The 18,224-nt window shown below is 44.9% G+C and overlaps 1 protein-coding gene across 1 annotated transcript in view; it reads left to right on the top strand.

The window, feature by feature from the left end:
• Positions 1–18,224, top strand: part of LOC119161378 (uncharacterized) — a 158,987-nt gene that overhangs the window by 79,200 nt on the left and 61,563 nt on the right. Inside the window, exon 2 of the mRNA XM_075879412.1 lies at positions 13,236–13,285. Within this exon, the coding sequence (XP_075735527.1) occupies positions 13,236–13,285 (50 nt within the window). The remainder of the gene's footprint in view (positions 1–13,235; positions 13,286–18,224) is intronic.

The raw sequence follows: 18,224 nt of genomic DNA, 5'->3' as shown, positions 1-18,224 counted from the left end.
TTCATACAGAACACGATGGTGATGGCAAAAACCTGCCGAGAGTGTTTGCGCAATTACCCAGCAATAAAAAAAGCTAAAAATTGGCCACTGACCACTCACATGATCTTTTTGCGAATAAGGACAGCTGCATGTATACTGTACAAATTATATACCATGAACTATGAAATACTCACATACGAAAAGGAAAGATTTGTTTCAGTAGAAAAATGTTCATCCCGGACTAATTAAATTTTTTACGTGGCTTTGAACCATTAGGATAGGTAATCTCGTTCTGCACCTTCCCGCCCTTCCCTCTTTTTTTTTTGTGCCTGCTCTCTCTTCTCGGCACTCTTCTATCCATCTTTTTTTCGTCCCCCTTTCCCACCTTCAAAGTTCATGGTAGGGAAGCTGATGCCATAATTTTGTTTGACCTCCCTGCCTCTCTCTCTCTCTCTGTCTTTTCTTTTTGAGTGGTTGGCCTAAATTAGAGATCTAACCTGCTACTCAGCAGTTGAGAACGGCAATTTGAGTAAAGAAGCGAAAAAAAGCAAAGTGCAGGTCTATATCAAATAAATCCAGCGGAACATTATCTTTGAAAAGCAATCATCCACAATCCTCTACAGTTCTTGCGAACTCAGAAACTTGTATGAAGGCGCTAAACGAACGTTATCGCAAGTCGACTGCCAGACGTCATTGTTTCGACATCGAGAATATTGTTTTTATCCATGAAATTGACCCTTTCTCTGGAACACGCAGCGCCTCACTTAGTCTTTTTTTCTCCTATTTATTATTCATCGCGAATAGAATTGCTAGCGCAATGAAATAGTGTGCTGTTGAGCATGTTTCTTTTTTTTTTTTTGTCCTCGTCAAAGTCCGAGCGTAAAGCACACCTCGCTTCGCCTATTCAACATCGGAAGGAAAAAAAAACCCGAAAATGCATAATTTTGCGAACAGAGTGAGGTTATGTATTATTGCTTCGATCGAGTGGCTCAATGATAGGCGTAGTATTCAAATTTTGCGTCTATATGATGCAGAATGCAATTTCGGAGCTCCGGGTTGAAAGCATGCACGATATAGCCGTTTTGGCGCGAGCTATTTCTTCCCTCGCTTTGCGACTGAAGGACCGAAAATGTCTCATTTTCAATGCAAGCCCCCGCACTTGCTAAATTATGGACGACTTTACTTCCCATGGGGTTCCCATGCAATTTTGTGGCAACGTACCGCAAGAGCCTTTTGTATGAGTTTTTATGAAGAAGCAGTATTGCTCGCTTTATGATCGGCTGACAATACATGAGGAGACATTTTCAAAACTCATTAGAATGTGGACAACTGCTTGCGGCGCCACCACACTTTTCCTGTTTCTTGTGTAAAGTACACCTCACCTAAGCGCTGCAAAAAAAAAAAAAAACTTGAAGTGCCAGGTTTCTGAAATTCCGGAAGCCGTTATTAACTCTCCAAAACAACGGGCATTTATTTGTTTTTGCATTACGAATAATTGTCAGACTTTTTCCAATATGAAAATTACCTTAATTTGTAATAATTTTTTGCCCAATTACCGGCCTTAGTACCTGTTAAATATACACTGTTGTCTCACAAGCAATTAAAAAAAATGTTTACTTGTATTTTCACCGCGTTTGGGCATTAAAAGGGGAACATTCCTGTTTATGTAGGTCACATATAGGAGTTTCTTTCGGTAATATTTCATATACAAAAACCTGTACGCCCTACTTTAGAGATCTACGAAAGTGTCTCCAGTGTGATCTTGGCACAAGAATATCATCTTAACGTCCCGCATATATGCTTGAACCTTGACTAAAGGTTATTATTCGTTTAACGATCACTGAAGCGATAATGCTGTCTCCACAGCGCCTGCTCCGCCACTGCTGCTGACCCGCAGGTCTCTGAATTAAATACCGGCTGCAGCGGCTGCATTTTGGATGGAGGTGAAAATGCTGTAGGCCCGGCTGCTCAGATTTGGGTGCACGTTGAAGAAGTCCAGGCGGTCGAAATTTCTAGAGCCCTCCACTACGACGTCTCTCATAATCATATGGTGGTTTTGGGGTCGACGTTAAAGCCCACTTATGAATCTATCAATCATTCACAGTGCTTGCAGCTTCAAGTGTGAAAACAATATTGTATAAAAGATCCGATAAAAGGTCGCCAAGGTTTCTCGTGTTGTCTTAAAGAAAAAAAAAACCTAGTTCATTTTCTGCAACGTCCCGCTACGTATTCTGCATTGGACATTTCAAAACGACAACTAAAAGGTTCGCGGGAACAGTGAACTATCTGTTTGAACAGCCCATATCAACTGGAACAGTGTCAAATTGTACTGTCCGAACCACAGCGCACTGGACACGCCGTGATCTTCCACAAAAACGTTTGCCTTGGGAGATCCAAAACATGTCAGCAAGAAGCTTATTGGATGTGCCCTCAAAAATTATTAAATACTATTGGTCAGCTGCCAGTTAGTAATAAGTTCACGAGCTACATGGCGCCAAACAGGCTCATAAAGAGTGTGCCACACTCGCCGCCATGGCTACTAGTGGCGCTGACTTACACTCCCACGTTTAAATTGACATAGATACCCAATAAAGTGGCTGGGGGGATAGCTGTCGTGGTAGCTCAAGTGGTAGAGCATCGAACGCGTTATTCGAAGTCGCAGGTTCGGATCCTGCCCACGGCAAGTTATCTTTTCACCCACTTTTCTTTCTTATCATTTACATTACAACTGGCCTAATAACTTCCCCTATACCTTCCTTGGCATTATTGTCTGTTAGATCTCATTAATATTGTGTAAAACACAAAAAACGAGCCCTTAAGTATACACTTGTTTCCCTTATATATATATATATATATATATATATATATATATATATATATATATATATATATATATATATATATATATATATATATATATATATATATATATATATGTGTGTGTGTGTGTGTGTGTGTGTGTGTGTGTGTGTGTGTGTGTGACGCTATGATGACTGGGCGACGTGGCCTGGCTCATACCCCATGTTTTTTCCAAAAGCACTTCTTCCTCCTCGGATTCTACCAACCATCGCTACCTTCATACGTCACATGATTCCCCCTCCCCCCGAAAGAAGGCATGAGTTACAACTTACAAACAAAAAAAGTAAACAAGTAGTGACTTGGAAGTCACCAATGTCAAAATAAAGAGGTAGTCTCACAAATTTTAAAATGCACGTGTTGTCTTCCTCGTCGCTAAGACTTGAAGGGAGAGTGTGGCAGTCCGGTGATATCAATAACAGATCTGGCGGGCGAATCTGATGGTTGCGTCCTGGATAACACAAGAATGCTTTGGACGTGGAGACTGATGAAATAGCTGGCATTATTGTGAAGAGTGGACGCTGTTTGAAAGCGTTGCAGTAGATCGGTCTTCGGCGTCGCTGTCTCTGCTGCGTGCGTGCTCGTTGTCGTAAACTAATGGGATGGTGTCTGAATCCTTGCGTGGTGGAACTGGTGACTTCTTGTCTTGTTCGGTGTTTCCTGAGGTTTTGGAGCTGTAATCTTAGGCGCAGTCTTGATCTTTTGTGCCAAATGCGTTTCTGGCGCCGATCCCTTAGGCGAAGATGCCTCGCTTCTTGAATTTGTTTAAAGACGCTTGCTTTGCGTCGTCGTCCTTGTTGGTGTGTCCGTTGTAGTTCCTGGAGTTTGTGGAGTTGCCTTCTAGGCGAGGATTGGGTAGTCAATGTATGGTCAGGGTGTCTTCTAGGGAACTGCGTCGATGATGAGTGACTGATGAAGGGGCAGGCAGGTCTCCAATCTGTCGACTCGCGTGACGTGTGACGTATGAAGCGATGGTTGGTAGAGGCAGAGAAGGAAGAAGTCAGAGATAGAATAAACAAGGGGTATGAGCCAGGCCACGTCTCCCATTCATCATAGCATCACACGAGTCGACAGGATGGAGACCTGCCTGCCCCTTCATCAGTCACTCATCATCGACGCAGTTCCCCAGAAGACACCCTGACCATACATTGACTACCGAATCCCTCGCCTAGAAGGACAACGACCAGCACCATGACAGAACCATCGGCTGACCTCGACATCCCCAAGTACACCGGATCAGCGGACGACGGACCCGTACAAGACTGGTTCAACCTATTCGAGGTCCACGCCGCCGCCGCATCCTGGTCGGAACGGGAGATTATCATCAACTTCACTGACTACATCTCCGGTGAGGCATTTAAGTTTTACCTCACCCACATCTTTGAAAATGACGAGTCTTGGCAAAAGATCAAAGACGAGATGATTACCCGTTTTAATGACTATGACCAAGACTTCCTCATTACCGACCATCTGCATACAACCACACTCGGCTGTCACAGTCCACGCTTATTTCTCAAGAAACGTGATGTTCCACCAGGTTTCTCTTCACGAAAGTCGGCATTTTCAAAGTCGTGGCACCAACATACGACACGAGACGTCGCTCACCATACTAATGCCTTTCATGCTTCGTCTCGCATACATGGTCCACCACCTGGTTTTCTACGACGCAGCTCTTCAAAGGCTCCTAACGGTCGCTATTCGTGTCATAAGGACGCCTTGTTCATGGAAGACCAGCTGACACATGGGGAAAATACCAAACAACGCCAAGATGACTCAAAGAGTGAAAATCAGTCTTCACGCATTGGAGCAGCTTACTCCCCATCTCGCAGACTTGGCCCGCCTCCTGGTTTTCCATCGCTTGGCTCTTTCGTGACTCAAAATGTCCATCTCACATCTAGCACGCTCACGATGGTCGGGATAGAGCTGCGGAGCTCGGACGATGCTACGCCAAGCCCTGGACTTACCACCCAGATTCATGCGCCAGAACAGCTCGCATCGTTAGTTGCACAGAAAGAGGGCCATTCACAACTCAAACCTCACCGAACTACCCCTGTTGCAATGTTGCCGTCCAGTGCGCAGCCACCAGAAACTCCAAACACAGAAGGCTCAGACGCATCGAACGTCGCATGCTACCAGGCGCAAGAACCACTCATAGTGAGCCGCGAAGAAGAAGCCCCTGATGAACTATCTGTCAACTCTGAATGTTTTTTGTCGCAAGAGTTCATTTCCACGGCACTGCAGACTTGCCGAAATTCGCATTTTCAACCTGGTGATGCGACGTCACATGTGGTACTCTCGTGCAGTGGTCACCAATCCAAGAATCGAACCAATTCAGAAGCAAATCGTACATCAAACCTTGTACACAGTTGTTTTTCAGAAGCGTCCGTAATCAACCACGTCACAGAAGCCTCTGAAGAGCAGGCTAGCAATGATGGCGCACCACCAACCATGCCTGATAAGCAAGAAACCTGTTCACCATGCATCAGCTGTCTACAGGACGCGTCAAACCTCAAAGTAAATGAATGTCCCATTCCGGTAGGCTTGCCACTACAGCCATCTCCTGAGCAGCATCAGCATCAGCAATGAGCCAAGCGCGCAACCTCATGCGACAACAAAATAGACTGCAACGAAGGCATCGACGAACGCGAAATTCAACGGAAGCACACTCACCAATTGAAGAAAAGCGGAAAATAAGATCTCTAACCCAAAAAGTATTACAAGACGTCAAATTTTCTCGCACAGAGGAAAGTCGCCAGAGACGCTCCCTGCGCCTACAGTTACACAGACCGCAACACCACGAAAAACGCCAAGAAAGATGCAGAAGCACTTCTTGCATACCGCTAGCCCGCAGGCATCACGCCGTCACAATCCGTCAAGAAGCACGCATTTTAGAAGCAACGCGTCTGTTGCCACGACGGCGCTGCATCCGATGCCAAAGACATCCGTCAATCCAATGCTACACAGATTTCAAGCCTTTTTCGTTCCTCACAAGACCTCAAATCGTGTCATCATCAGTGAAGATGTCAAGGGTGTGGTTATGCCATCCAGAACGCAACAGTCAGCCTCGCCCACCAGAACTCCTGCGTTAACCGGACTGCTGCACTCTCCATTGAAGTCATTGAAAGTTTATGGAACTCCTCTGGAGCATAGAACCAATTGTGACTTTTGACATTTGTGACTTTTCAACCTCTCCCTGTTTACTTTTTCTTGTTCATAATTCATGCCTTCTTTCGGGAGGGAGGGGGAATCGTGTGACGTATGAAGCGATGGTTGGTAGAGGCAGAGAAGGAAGAAGTCAGAGATAGAATAAACAAGGGGTATGAGCCAGGCCACGTCGCCCATTCATCATAGCGTCACACACACACACACACACACACACACACACACACACACACACACACACACACACACACACACACACACACACACACACACACACACACACACATATATATATATATATATATATATATATATATATATATATATATATATATATATTAACATAAGCCAATACTATCCAACACTATTATTTAGCCAACACAGATGGTATTAACCGTTGCTGGTCGCAAGGGTTAAATACAATAAGCCTGCGCACTACCGTTCTCCGTTTACTAGGCGTTGACTTTTTGTTCACGAATCGCCAGATTCAAAATTAAGGTTTTCGTTGCTAACCCATGCGGCTGTCGGTCCCTTTATTACATACTACTAACTGCGCGTTTTTTGAAGCTCCTTTTTGTCATTTTCATATACTCGTCGATGAAAATGTAGATGATGTACTACGATGAAATGTAGATGATGCACGCCGACGACGGTTGAGTGCTTAGCAACTGTATTCGATGCTGCAGATGAAAACTACCCGAAATAATTTATTAAAATATCATTCAAGTTGGGCGCGGTACTAACTATGGTAACCTATATATAGGGTCAAGTAAATACAGCTTGAATATTCTATCACAGTTTCTACGCGAGCATGCGAAACAATACAGCAAAGTAATATTTCCATAGATGCTAAGGGTACCTGCGAAGGGAGCTGTATATGTACGCGTAAAGAAATGATAGGCTAATAAAAAATATCACCCTTGAACTATCTGCTCCTCGCGCCTCGAATTCTATCAGGGACTCGCCCAAGGGCCGTAAGTATCGATGTAACAATACCAAACGAAGTGAATGAGACAGAAAGCGCGGCGCCGCCTCATAGCATAGCTATATTTACGGCAGGACTGACACGCCCCAACAGCTCCCTTCATCCACGGCCGCTGCCTTAACCGATTCACCACTCGCGGCCCAATCTGGTCATATACATTTGCTTCGCCCAGTTTTACCACCAACGTTTCTTTTTCTTTTCTTTTTTTTTTTCATCTCACACACGCCGTCTCTGCTTCTCCTTTTCTCTCCTTTCTTCTTCGCTTCCCGTGTTTTGCTATTCCGCCAGTATCTCCTGCGTGTGAATACGACCACTAAGAGCGCCGTCATCGCGTGGTCTTCCAATTAGTGTAATCGAATTTGGTGCGCCGACGATGGACCCGCGGGCCGAGAAATTGGCTGCGCGCCTCGGGGAACGCGTCAACAGCGTCTCGCTTCGCACCGCCGCCGCCACGCCAGCTGGTTAGCCGCCGAACCAGACTGCAATGCCCCGGCCTCGAGTGTGCGTGAAACTCCCGCACCCGTGTCTATTCACATTCCTCAGCTAGCCCTCCACGGGCGACGAGTTCGGTCTTTGTTTGGCCGCTCGGTCCATGCGTACCTCTCTCTCATTTCTATACGCCCAACGGTCTTGTTTTCCCTCTGCTGTCCGAAGAGGCAGTGCTATCTCGCGTATATTTGCCACATGCGAACATGAAGGTAAATATGCCTGTGGCGGCCGAACGATTCACAAAGTGAATGAATGGTAGCAGCTGCTACCCAGTTTTTTCGTTTTCTTCTGGGAAGGCGTAAGTGAATTTGCACTCTGAAAGTGAAAGAAAGCGGAAGAAATGGACTACGTTTATCATCGAACGGGACCATTGTGTTACGCCTGCTCACTTCCGCTGGTAGCATGTATTGCGCTAAACTGTAAGAGGAGGACAAGACGCAGACCAACACCTTCGTTCGCTTGCTCGTATAATGTCACGACAAAAACGCTCTTGCTCATTTGCGCTGCTTCCATGGTTTGGCGAAACTTCCATGGTTGGGCGATCTTCCATGGCATGGGCACTCACAAGCATAATGAAGCGAGTAGCTTGTTGCAATAGCAGTATTTTCGTAGTGATGCAGAGCACTTCTTGGTGAACTAAACACGCTCGTGTGCGTGGTTTCCGTCAGTCAGTTCGTTAGTGCCACCTTCTACCGCGTTAAGTGGGCGTATATCACAATACGTTTGGCAAGAAATGCAGATACGTCAAACATGAATGACCTGCCATGACATTATTTGCATAGAATGCATGTCCCTCTATATGTCAATGCTGGCTACTGTGTAATATTGACTACCTGCTCGTATGACACCAAATTAAAGAATGCATATATACTGCAATGACTATAACTCACCCGCTCAAGTGTTTATTGACCTACTACAGTTGCCATCCAGGTGATGTTTCATGAAATCGACTCCAAACTATGTTTCTATTATTCTTTAATTAACAGAGAAAGACGAATCATTTATTTGCTGCAAAATCAGACTTCATTGCTCACGCGGATAGGCAGCCAGCGACATGGATTCAAAGAGATTGCTCTTTTTTTTTATTGCGACTTAGACTTGCATTTAAAGCATAGAATTTTTGCGTATATTTGACTCGCGCTCCCGTAATTGATATTAGAAATATGCATGCGCAAACCCGAAATGGCTATATCGCCATAGCAGATTGGTTGGTGAGATGATTCTAGCCACAATCTCAATAAGCGGCTACAACGCAACAAAGGCCCGAAAGCTTACTGAACTGGAATGAACTTGTTATGAACTGAACATTGTCGCAACTATTGTCTCGACCAAACACCGTACGAGCCCTACCGGATGCTGCGGGCGTGGTCAAGCAGCGTGGCGCTCACTCTCGAAAAGAGTGGCGCAAAACCTGCGCCGCGAAACACTCTGACAGCTGGCGATAAAGATATCTCAGGCCACCCTGTCTCAACATGAAAAAATGGCGAAATCATGGTGGCACTGTATGTGCTCGTGGAACGTCGCTATTGAAAATGTCTAATCAATATCAGCTTACTACAAGCTACAGCTTCACTCATATTCTGAACAAACGTGAATACAGAAGCAACAGTTTTTGTAACGTGTTCGAGTGTGTGGCATTGATGTGTGGGGTTTAACGTCCCAAAGCCACCATATGATTATCAGAGACGCCGTAGTTGTGGGCTCCAAAAATTTAGACCACCTGGGGTTGTTTAACGTGCACACAAATCTGAGCACACGGGCCTACAACATTTCTGCCTCCATCGGAAATGCAGCCGCCGCAGCCGGGATTTGAACCCGCGACCTGCGGGTCAGCAGCCGAGTACCTTAGCCACTAGACCACCGCTGCGGGGCAGCGTGTTCGAGTAGTAACTAGTGTATGTAGTGCAATCCAGTACAACGGATGGGAGGCCAATGCACTTTTTTAAAGCGATCACCGTCTGCAAAAAATAATAATAAAAAAGCCTCCACTCCGTCGCTTAGCAATACCCGAGCCACCGGTGTGCACCACGCGCGTTTAACCTCGCCCGCGCATGCGCAGACGAGACCGAAGAGCCGTAAAAGCCACGCTCACCGACGGAGACAGCCCATAGGTTTCCTTCCTCCATGGCCCATACATGGCAGTATATAGGTGTTCTGCGGCCCATAAGTATGGACAGCCCATGTATGCACCGCGCCATGTTTGCTCGACGTCACGCGAGCTGATTATGAGCGACGAAAGACCCGCGATTCTGCCGGTTGTGCCACAGCCAAGTTGCCACACTAGTTTCTGGCTCTAGAGTTTGGACATTCTTGCAAGGGCTGTGACAAGATGTCGTTCAACTCTACTGAGCATGACGATAGTTATAGCGTGAGAACAGAACGACCACAAGGTGACAAGAAGAAGACGAGCGCTATAACTTGTCCCCTTTTCGTCGTTCTGTTCTCGCGCTCTAACTATTGTCATGTAATACCAACTAGCCCAAACCGCCACACTTCTACTGAGAAATTTGGCCTCCCCTGATAGGCTGGACCGCGCCGCCAGCTTCCGCTCTTTCCTCCGCTATTGTCATTTTGATGCCACGGAGCTTTCACAACCAATACCTAGGTATAATGTTAAAGGCATCGTAAAATATTTATAAGCAGATGTGACTTTTTTGTGCTTTGAATAACGAGCGACAGACGAATACAAGGTGGCGTATGTGGCCCCAAGCCACGCTATTCAAAACAATGATAAGCGTGTGTCTCCAGCGAAGACGTCTTTAAAAAACCAAACAAAGAACAATTCCTCCGCAACGAAATGATCGCAGCTTGTGTCGGCACGCGGATTTTTTTTTTTTAGAACCAGTGACATATCATGCCTCAGTTTAATTGCAGTGACACCGTGAACACTGGTGCATGTTTTTAGCCATTTTTGTTACTGAGTTTGTATCAAGAAGTAATCTTAAGAAGAGTGCCGAAACGACGCCAGACATTCACTTTTGGTGTGATTTAAGGCACAGCGGAAGCTTAAAGAATTGCTCGATTCTCCTGAAGAAACCATGCGCTTTTAATTCAACCTGAAACGAACAGTCCAGGAGAGGCCAGGCTACGGCCTGCATATATGAAGTGGAGAGCTAATGATCGCTTCATCCATTTAAAAAAAGTGAGTGGAGGACCTATGCTCAAAAGTGTTTCTGTAGTAAAACAAATGAAATTGTAGAAAAATGTTCTCCAGAAAACGTGAGCGCCATTTAATTATTTCAGCGTTAAGAGTGCAGCGTCTTGGATAAATCAGCTCTTGATCGTGCACAGAAACAACTTAAACCAGCGGCACCGTTTGATTTTATATGTTAGATATGCATCAGTTGCAAAATACACACAGATGAGTCCAGAGTATAAATACTGATATGTGACCGCCGGTTAAAAATTACAACAAAAATTTAATTAAGAAATTGGCGGATCAGGAGGCGATGAGCCCCTAAGAACACTTGAAATACCCAAGTAAGTAACAGGAAGGACATGGCTCGCCACACCTCTCCCAACTCGGCGGATCTACTTCTCCTGGTCTTCTCGGCGGCCTTTCTGGATCGTTGTGTGTTGTGATCGTTCAGACGCGCACTGGTGAAGACGAATCAAATGCGACCTTTCTTTTTTTTTCCTTCTACCTTCTTTGCTTTTCCCTTCCTTTCCAAGTTTATTCCCACCCCCCTTCTCCTTGTGCCCACCTGTTGAGGTGTCATCCAAGTGATAGACAGTTACGGGCGGCACTTTTCTATTCTTTTCAGTTACATAATCACTTAGAGAGAGAGAGAGAATGAAATACAATGCGAGATCACGGGCAATACGCTATAGAAGTATATAATAAACAGTAGAAAAGGAGAGAGCAAGAATCTGCAAAGAACAAGAAACGCGGAAAACGATATTAAAACGACCACCAAGGTGAGCTATCAGATATTAATAGCAAAATATTTTAATGAAGCTTTTAAATGTAAACAATGTGGTCCCAGTTTTACGTTGTACAAGTTAACTATTGCAAAATGGAATTGTAGCGAATTTATACTTTTTTCCTCCTTATAGTGTCACAGGGTAGCAACAAGTAATTAGAATTATAAGCGAATCTGGTGGGGCCCGAATTTCTGAGAGATGCATTTCAGTGTAGATCTCTTCCCATCTGTAGGCGTAACCACATGGAGTTTGTTTACGTTTTAATTAGTTTGAAAATTTCCAACCAATCAGTATAAAAAGAAATGTGTTGCTAGCGGATGAGGACGCATGACCGAAATTTGTTGACAAACGTATACTGCGACTCTCGTTGCATTATTCGCTGCTTCGAAACTTCAAACAGAACAGTTAGGTTACATGAAGCGCAGCACACGCAAATGCCTCTATATCTCCGAGCCAATAAGAGAGCGAAGGCGCGCGTGACAATAACAAGGTCAGACATCCTCAGAATGCATTTACCCGGTAGTGCCGAGAGCGCCCACTTCCACAAATGGGAAGTGTGTGCGACGTTGCCTCCTTCGACATCCTATTAGGGGCAGCTGGGGCTGTACTTATCAGCTTGGCCCTTTCAATCCATCCCGGAACCGGCGGGAAGCGAGGAGGCGCAGGTAGAAGTAATCCTTTCGGCTTACGCCGGAGAAGTCGCGGCCCGGCTATCGTTGCGCGTAGACGCTCCAGTGCTTGCGCGCTGCTCGGCAGGAAGCAAAAGCTCTGAAGAGTGATCACGAACGATTGCAGGAGATTCGCCTACATGGTTTTCTCTGATTAACTGATGAGTGGTCTCATTCCGGGTATGCGGAGCGTTATCAGAAAATGTACAAATCCTGTGGCAGTCGTGCGATGAAGAGGAATTTTCGTAAATATCATGGAATCCCTTGAAATTTCGGCACAGTAGCGTTACGTGTCTGCCGTAGTTTCAAACTGTCATCACGCTCTAAATAAATAAAAAAAACTACACATTTCGAGCCTACAGCGCTTAGTTTCTGCATATGGAGAACAGAAGTTGAAAGGGATGGCGTCAAACCGTGTTGCCTCTGTGACGTGAAAAACACAATATATGCCAATGGGGAATTATCTCACCATGAGAAAGAGAAAGGGAGAGTGTGCGCGTGTGTGCATGTGAACGACAGACTTACTCTCTTTACTTCATCCATATGAAGCAACTCAGAAATATTCGCAGATGTAAACTTCCACTGCCACCCCCCCCCCCCCCCCGCTGCAATATAAATTGCTGAGCACAGAAAAGTGAAGGCACGAAAATTAAGCTCGCTACATCGAGATTACTTTTCAAGCGACAGTACTTACGTATGTTGAAAGACCGTGAAATAGGCACTTCCGCCCTGCGCTAGAGTACTTCGAAATTTATCAAAGCATACTCTGATTACGTCCTTTGTCGACAAAATTTGCTTTGAGTGAAATATATAATTTTCCAGCATCGGGTGGCTTAAGTTCGTTCAGCATTCCACTCCGGTTACGCCCATTTATACCGAAAAAAAAGAAGTCTGCTCTTCGAAGATCATGAAAATATTGGTCAGAAAAAAAAACTATGTACTCAATACCATAACAAAATAATGAAGTTTGCTAAGAAGAAAACAGTCACACGCAGACCACAGAGAAAACAGGGCCATAAAACGGAAAGAATAACGCAACGAAGTCGAGAACACTGTGTAGCGCACCAGGACCTCATAATAACGGGTGTGTGTTTTTTTTGTTGTTTTTTTAATCTGAGACGGGCATATTGGTTTCCGGTGATCTATGAAACCATTTTTTTTTCTTTTTTCAGATGAAGAGGACGCACATCTGCGCTGCCTGGTGGATAATTTTCGATGCAAAGTGCGTCTCTGCCTTTTATGTAAAAAGGGGAAAAGATGGGTTTTTCGTAATTTAGTTCCTTGTGGCTATTGACGTGGATCAAATTTTACGCTTAGAAGGACCTTGATTAACGTCATTTATAAAAATACCGGGCACACAGGATGTCATTCGACGGCACCGTACTGCACCGTATTATCTAGGTACACCGCTTGGGATTCGAACTGACCCTCTTTATATTCTCTGCTGACGTGCTCCTCGTGCACTTCCTGGCTTAGCCGTGACTGCACACACAATTTCACGCAACTTTAAATACGGCACTACGTTCGGTTTCTTCGTTGACGCCTGTTTTCTCCGGTGTATATGAGATGCCGAGTCAGAGGCCGTTCGTATATATAAATATATATATATATATATATATATATTTATATATATATATATATATATATATATATATATATATATTTATATATATATATATATATATATATATATATATATATATATATATATATATATATGTTCATTTAGTCGTTTCTCCTTGGTGACGCATTTCACGCATGTAGGTTTCCTTATGAAATACGAAAATGCATCGTAAGAGAGATGATATTTTGATCTATTTGAATAAAAGTAGAACAACTGCCTGCTACATTTCGTCGCCGATGAATTTCGTTGCCGACTTTTCTAGAAGTACTCGCTCAATAATCATAATATGATAAGATTTGAAAATAAAAAAACGAATTTTCGCTAAGAGTGCACATTTGGTAAGCACGCCCAAACCTTACATATGAAAAACTAAGTGAAAAACGCAAATTGCGCAGTTTTTAGTACATTTAAAAATTAGTTATTCAAGTCAATTACATATTACAAAAAACAAGTAAATAAAAAAGCAATTAGGGCATATCCACGGAGAAAATGATGAGTGGGGCAAGGCGTCCGTCCATCCATCTGTCCTTGTGTCCGCCCCTCAATGCATGCGTCCATGCTTTCGATCGTATTCAGGAAGGCAGACGGCGTGCGGGTAACACCGACGAGACGCCAGCCAAATAATCCGAGCGCAAGCGTCTTCAACGCGCCCGCCGCTCTGCTTCGTCCATGCCCCATGAACAATCCGCCACGTATGGAGACTATCCAGGAAGACACAAAGGCAGTCGTTCTCCGCGTACCCAGACACAGCCCGCGCAGCAGCCAATCGGAGAGTAGCGCTAGAGCGTCATCTAGAAAATTCTTACTCAATTGCAGTTTGTATGTACTTCTATGAGAAAGCGCCATATATTATACTATTCGGGAGATACTGCCTTTTTTCTTTCTTTTCTCTTCTCTAGATTACGCGTGACGCATGACAAGGTTATACTAAGAGGAGCTTCGCTCCTAATGACAATTCAGGTTAAGTGTTCATATATTCACACTTCAATATAAGTAAGAAACATTACTACGGCTTTAAAAGTACAATGCAGCATGAGACTTTTTCCCATGGCCGAATTTTTTTTTTTCAATACACCTTTATTTCTGCCTTTCATGGGCCTAAGCCTTGATGCAGAAATTTAGGGAATGGGTATCAAGGTGGTTGGAGAAAGGGTCTTTATCAGTGCTTGTTGGCTCTGTCGTCCCTTTGGCAAGTCCTCTCTGGTTCGCGGACGTGCTTTGTAAATGAATGCCAAGATCTCTGGGCGTCCATTGCTCAAAGTTTTAGAGAAGGATTGGTCTAGTCGAGTAGAGTCTGAGGTCAGAAATCTTTCTGTGGCCATTCAGCACTGATTGTGCTTTCTATGTTGCACACAGTTTTCGTTAGTGTTGCAGTCACTGACTGACATTTACCGCTTAGACTAAATACTGAGGTACCGTCCGACGTAATGAGTGCTCGTCATGGGTATACTCTATGGCAGTGAAGGTAATCACTCTACAGTCCGGCGTGCCAACGTAACGTATAACGTATACCCGGCGGCATTCCGACGTGCACACTGGATGCCGCCCTCGCGGAGAGCATGTTATATTGCAATGTCGAACATGGTAGATCGCCAACGCGTTTTGACCAGGATGCGTTGTGCATGAATGAAGATGTGTGCACGCAGGTAAATTACGAAACCAGCCGTTAAAAACGAACGAGATAGCGAGCGCGCAGAGCGGCTTTCAGTGCATGCCGAATACGCGTCGTCGAAATCGGCCTGGCGTCGCCAGGGTGCCACGCTTTATCAATTGTGTACATAATGCGCCTGAACAGAATGCTTTGTCTTAATGCTGCGTTTCCTAATGAATGAATAAACTTGAAATAAAGTCTGCTAATTTTCTTCAGGCGAGGTGGGGGGAACAGAAAATTTACTCCGTTCCCGTACCAAATATTTATTATTTGTTTGTTCGCGCAAATTTTCGTTTATATACATTGTACGGCGCAGCGCGCCGATTTTAGGTATATATGGTCATCACTTACGCCTTACACGTGCCATGTTTTGTGGAGCATGCAGAGGCTAACAAAACAGCTGACAACATTTTCCAAATGCTGTCCACACATATAATTCACTCAGAGAGGCATAAATGCATGTCTACGTACTGCATTTTACTGGCGTATACGTCATGGCAACCGCGGTAGCTCAGAGGTGTCGGAACTCGGCTGCTGGCCCAAAAACGCTTGTTCGAATCTGGCTGCGGGGGTCGGATTTTGATGGAGGTGAAATCTAGAGGACCGTGCGCTGTGCCTTGTCAGAACACGTTAAAGAACTCCAGATGGTCTAAATCATCCGGAGCCCTCCACTATGGTGTCGCTCATAGCCTAAGTTCCTTTGGGATACCAATAGAAGATACTTTAGCAAGATATACACCACATGAATTGCTTAACGTGCTGACATGGTGCAATATACTTCAGGGGACATTAAACATGGAGTACACTTCCTTATGAGTTAGTGTACAATGATGCCAGTAATGCAATGTGCTCGTCTAGAAGCTGGTTGCATGAGTACGTACTTGCTTTTTGTGGCTAGCCGTAGCTGCAGACACAGCGTGCACTCGTAGCGATGGATATGGGCAACCAACGTTCAACTACACCTTCTCTTGCAACAATAGTGCTGTAACAGGCGCCAGCAAGCGGGCTGTAAAACAGCTTCCTGGTGCGCAATCAGTGATTTTACAGCTGCGAATTCACAGCGTTCACTGCTCATGTTGATGCGCATGTGACCAGCTTCCTGATACGGCTGGGCAGCGGCGTACAAGAATGCATGACGCACTGTTACGCGCAAGGCCATCGACAGTATGTGGGGGGATGTTTCAGGTGAAAGTTGATAAACGAGGACAACTGTTTCGGTGAAAATAGAGAGAGAAAGAGAGAGAGAGAGGTTGCCTCGATATCTCGGCCTGTGACAGTGAACGGCCAAAGAAGCTTTAAGGGAACCAGCGCTGAAGTTTCCGCGGTGCCCTGGCGGCCAAAGCGCGCACTTCTCAGCTGCTCCCGAAGCGAGAGTGGCGACTGGTAAAGGCGGTACAGACGCGCAGTGACGTAACAATTCGAAAGGGCGCTGGTGGTACTGCTGGTATTCAAGTGCGACAGTAGTTAGAAATGAGGGAGGACGTATTCCTGTATGTTTTTTTTTCTTCTTGATCATATTAATAACTTGGGACGTTAAACCCCACAAATCAATCAATCATCATATTAATAAGAAAGGAGGCAGCGTTGAATCCAAGTTGTCAGACAAACAAAGTATGTTCTGCTCTCGCTCTTCTGTCTAGTTGATTGATTCATTGATATGTGAGGTTTAACGTCCCAAAACCACCATATGATTATGAGAGACGCTGCAGTGGAGGGCTCCGGAAATTTTTACTACATGGGGGTTTTCAACCTGCCCCCATATCTGAGCACACGGGCCTACAGCATTTTCACCTCCATCGAAAGCTCTCCTTTCTTGTGGTGTCGGGCTGGTTTCTAAACCAATCTGTACCTGTATGCCAGATTTAATCGATAATAAAGACGGCCACCAGTGGAAACCAGCATGAAACAGCCGAATTTATACGGTGTTTTGAGGGAAAATAAAACTATAGGATATTATGCGGCATGCGTATATGTAAAAACTGTTTCATTTGATCCCCACCACCAAACTCCATCTGATGCCCCCACGTGAAGAGAATGATAGAAGTAAGCAGTCTACAAAATTTACTTACCATGACATAAGGAAAGCCTATGAAAGGTACGCTCGCGATGAATACTCGATGCTAAGATGTCTCTGTTAAACTAAGTTTGCGCTAAAGACAGGGTTTACGTTACGAATAGAGCAGCGAATTACTCGAAGCTTAGCTTTCTGGAGTCAGCCTATGCGGTAAGCGTTTTTCTCACTGGTTGCCGTCGCTAAGTAACATCAAAATTTTTGTCTTTTAAATGTCTTCAATTTTTACTCACCGTTTTGTTTGCCTAACGCACGGTTTTAGTTTTCCCGCCTGCCTCTGTCTGCTCGAATCAAAGGTGTCTATTCAACATCAAAGTTGCTAGGCTTTCATGCGCCAAACAAGATATGATTTTGAGGCACGCTGTAGCGTGGTTATCAGGATTAATTGTGACCGCTTGGAATTCTTCAATGAGCGCATATATCTTGGGTCACTGTTGTTCTTTGTATTTTGCCCCCATCTAAATGCGGCCGCCGTGGTAGGAAATTTATTCCGCGCCATCAAGCAAAGGAGTGCGACACCACCCGTACTATGCTGTCATGGTGGTTTGCTTGATCAATGTCCGCGTGCACACATACCACGGACAGGGTGTTCATATGGCGCCAGAAAAAAAAGAAGTATGCTGCAGCTGCTACTTAGTCTGTATTTTTTGTTTTTTTTACTGCAGAAGTAGGTAGTATTATATCGTCGCCCCACGAGCTTGTCAATAGGGGCATAATTGCCGGCACTAGCTTAGCACAAAATCCAGCATGCAACCAGAATACGGTAGCGAGGGAGTCGGTATCACTACACAGCACTGTCCCTTCGATCCCGCATG

The sequence above is a fragment of the Rhipicephalus microplus genome, chromosome X (genome assembly GCF_043290135.1).
Source record: "Rhipicephalus microplus isolate Deutch F79 chromosome X, USDA_Rmic, whole genome shotgun sequence".
NCBI lineage: Eukaryota > Metazoa > Arthropoda > Arachnida > Ixodida > Ixodidae > Rhipicephalus > Rhipicephalus microplus.
This window is presented reverse-complemented; position numbering and strand designations above follow the sequence as displayed.